The sequence below is a fragment of the Seriola lalandi genome, unplaced genomic scaffold (assembly GCF_002814215.2).
Source record: "Seriola lalandi dorsalis isolate HSWRI2012SDOR001 ecotype SW California unplaced genomic scaffold, Sedor1 jcf7180002003165, whole genome shotgun sequence".
Taxonomy (NCBI): domain Eukaryota; kingdom Metazoa; phylum Chordata; class Actinopteri; order Carangiformes; family Carangidae; genus Seriola; species Seriola lalandi.
The window spans coordinates 1-1,997 of NW_019473821.1; the positions used below are offsets into that span (position 1 = coordinate 1).

The 1,997-nt window shown below is 42.8% G+C and overlaps 1 protein-coding gene across 1 annotated transcript; it reads right to left on the minus strand.

Annotated features, from left to right (window-relative positions):
* Positions 1-96: 96 nt before the first annotated feature.
* LOC111666877 (uncharacterized) lies at positions 97-1,658 on the minus strand (the record flags this gene model as incomplete). The annotated part of the gene is made up of 3 exons (XM_023422384.2): positions 97-1,080; positions 1,229-1,349; positions 1,434-1,658. Coding segments are annotated over 3 exons (645 nt in total), but the record flags the coding sequence as incomplete, so codon positions are not given.
* Between the last annotated feature and the right edge of the window lie 339 nt (positions 1,659-1,997).

Sequence of the window (1,997 nt, forward strand, 5' to 3'; positions counted from 1 at the left end):
TATGGTACAGGCTAAATAGTCACCAGTTAACTTTTTCACTTCCCTGTACTTAATCAAATATTTTAACATAGCTGCAATAGTGACTTTTGACACAAATGAAGTGATTTCATTGGCCTAAACTACAAATGACAAAGGATGGTAAAAAGGTTTGCTGTACAACAAAAAGTTGATAAAGCAACATGAAAATACAATACTGTGCAAATTACAGTCAATAAAACTTAAGTGATCACTCTAGTATGTAATCAGACGATATAGTGACATGAAAGAAACAGCGCATTTTTTCAGCAGGCTTCGTGACCTGTTGCATTAGTTTGACTCTTTGGGAAATATGTGTATTCACTCTCGCTGAATTAGATGAGAAGATCAATAAAACTCACATAAGAGCAGTGGTGTCAATCTTCTCATTTAACTCTTGGTAAGAAAGAGAATGAGACCCACTTCCCAAAATGTCAAACTATTCCATAAACATTTTTAAAAAATATTCTTTACATACATGTTCTTTACAAAAGGGTGAGCACAATCTATTAGTGCAAAAACCTATTTTGTGGCTCTGAACCTGAACATTTTGATCAGTCCCTCTCAGTAGTTTGACCTTGTCATCTCAGCAGATGGTGGGTATGAGAGGTAGAGTGCTCGATGATGCTGGTTAGCTGTGAAATAAAACTGCTGGTGGTAGCCCCGTGTCTTTGTGAAGGCTTTGAGGCCGTCTGTGAGTGAGTCTCTGGAGAGAGCAGTACTTGGTTTCATAAGCTTTTTGTTCCACTTGGCTCGTGTGAGAGGATTACTGAATGCCATACTTTGTCTCTAGCTCCTCCGCCGCCCTTCCCAGGTGCATCTTTCTCAGTATGTCTGACAACTCCTGCATCAACGACCAGTGCAGCATTCCACCTCGTCCTCCTCCACCTGCACGAGACCCTCTCTCAGCCCACACCCGCAGCATCTGGTAGTGAGCCTCCCGGCAGGATCTGTGATCCATCTCAGCTTGTTCGATCTCTGTATCCATCACACCGAGAGTACGCACCAGCTGCTTCACCTGCAGCACAGGAACCAGATCCAGCACTGTGTAGATCAGGTCAGTGACTTCAGAAGTGGGGAAAGAAGAGGGGAGGGGTGTGTTGAGGGGAAGAGATAAGAGTTAGAACAATAGTTTACTGTATGTTTGAGCCAACACACTCTGGACCATTGGTCAGGAGCATGTGCTGCTATGCACAGTATAAAATACACTCACTCTTGATTTCCAGGGGGACACAGTCAGGCAGATTGGATGGCTGCTGTTCACTCACAGGGCTTTGGGAAATGGCTTTGACACTGCTGTTGTCCAAAGGTTCCTCGCGGCAGATAAGGACCTGCTATGAAACAGTAGATCAAATTTTGTAGGCTGACTGTAGATGTACTTCCAGTAGGGAAAAGGAACCACAGACGGATCAGCATACCTCGCAAGAGTCCGGGGAAACATCAGACGGTTGGGAAGGCGGTTTTTGCAAATTCCTCTGGGTGCACCTTTTTGTGACTATGTAGGTGATAAGAACCACCAACACCAACAATAGAAAACCCACAGATACAACTCCAACAATTATGTTTATGAGAAATTCATTTCCTTTGTCAGGAGCTTCACGAGGATCCCAAGGGGACACATGAGAAAAAAAGACGGATACATGTTAAAAGAGCAACAATGTTTTTATTCCAACTAAACTACGTTCTGTTGTTATAAAACCTAATGAAGAAGGCACATCTGTAAAAACACTTTTTTTCAGGGTTTGTCAAGGGTTCACCAAGTTAAATTTCAGCCCTTTTTAATACCATATCGACACCCTCTTAAAATAATGGCCTAAGTCATTTTTTCAGGTTTTTCAGGAAACACAAAAAACTCAACAAAAGAGTCACACTTTTGACATAGGCCATTATACAACCGGGGGTAGAATTGCATGTTCCCCTCAACTGAGGATTCAGGCGATTTTACCAGAGGTGGCCAGCATCATGAGGGGGTGATTTAGGCA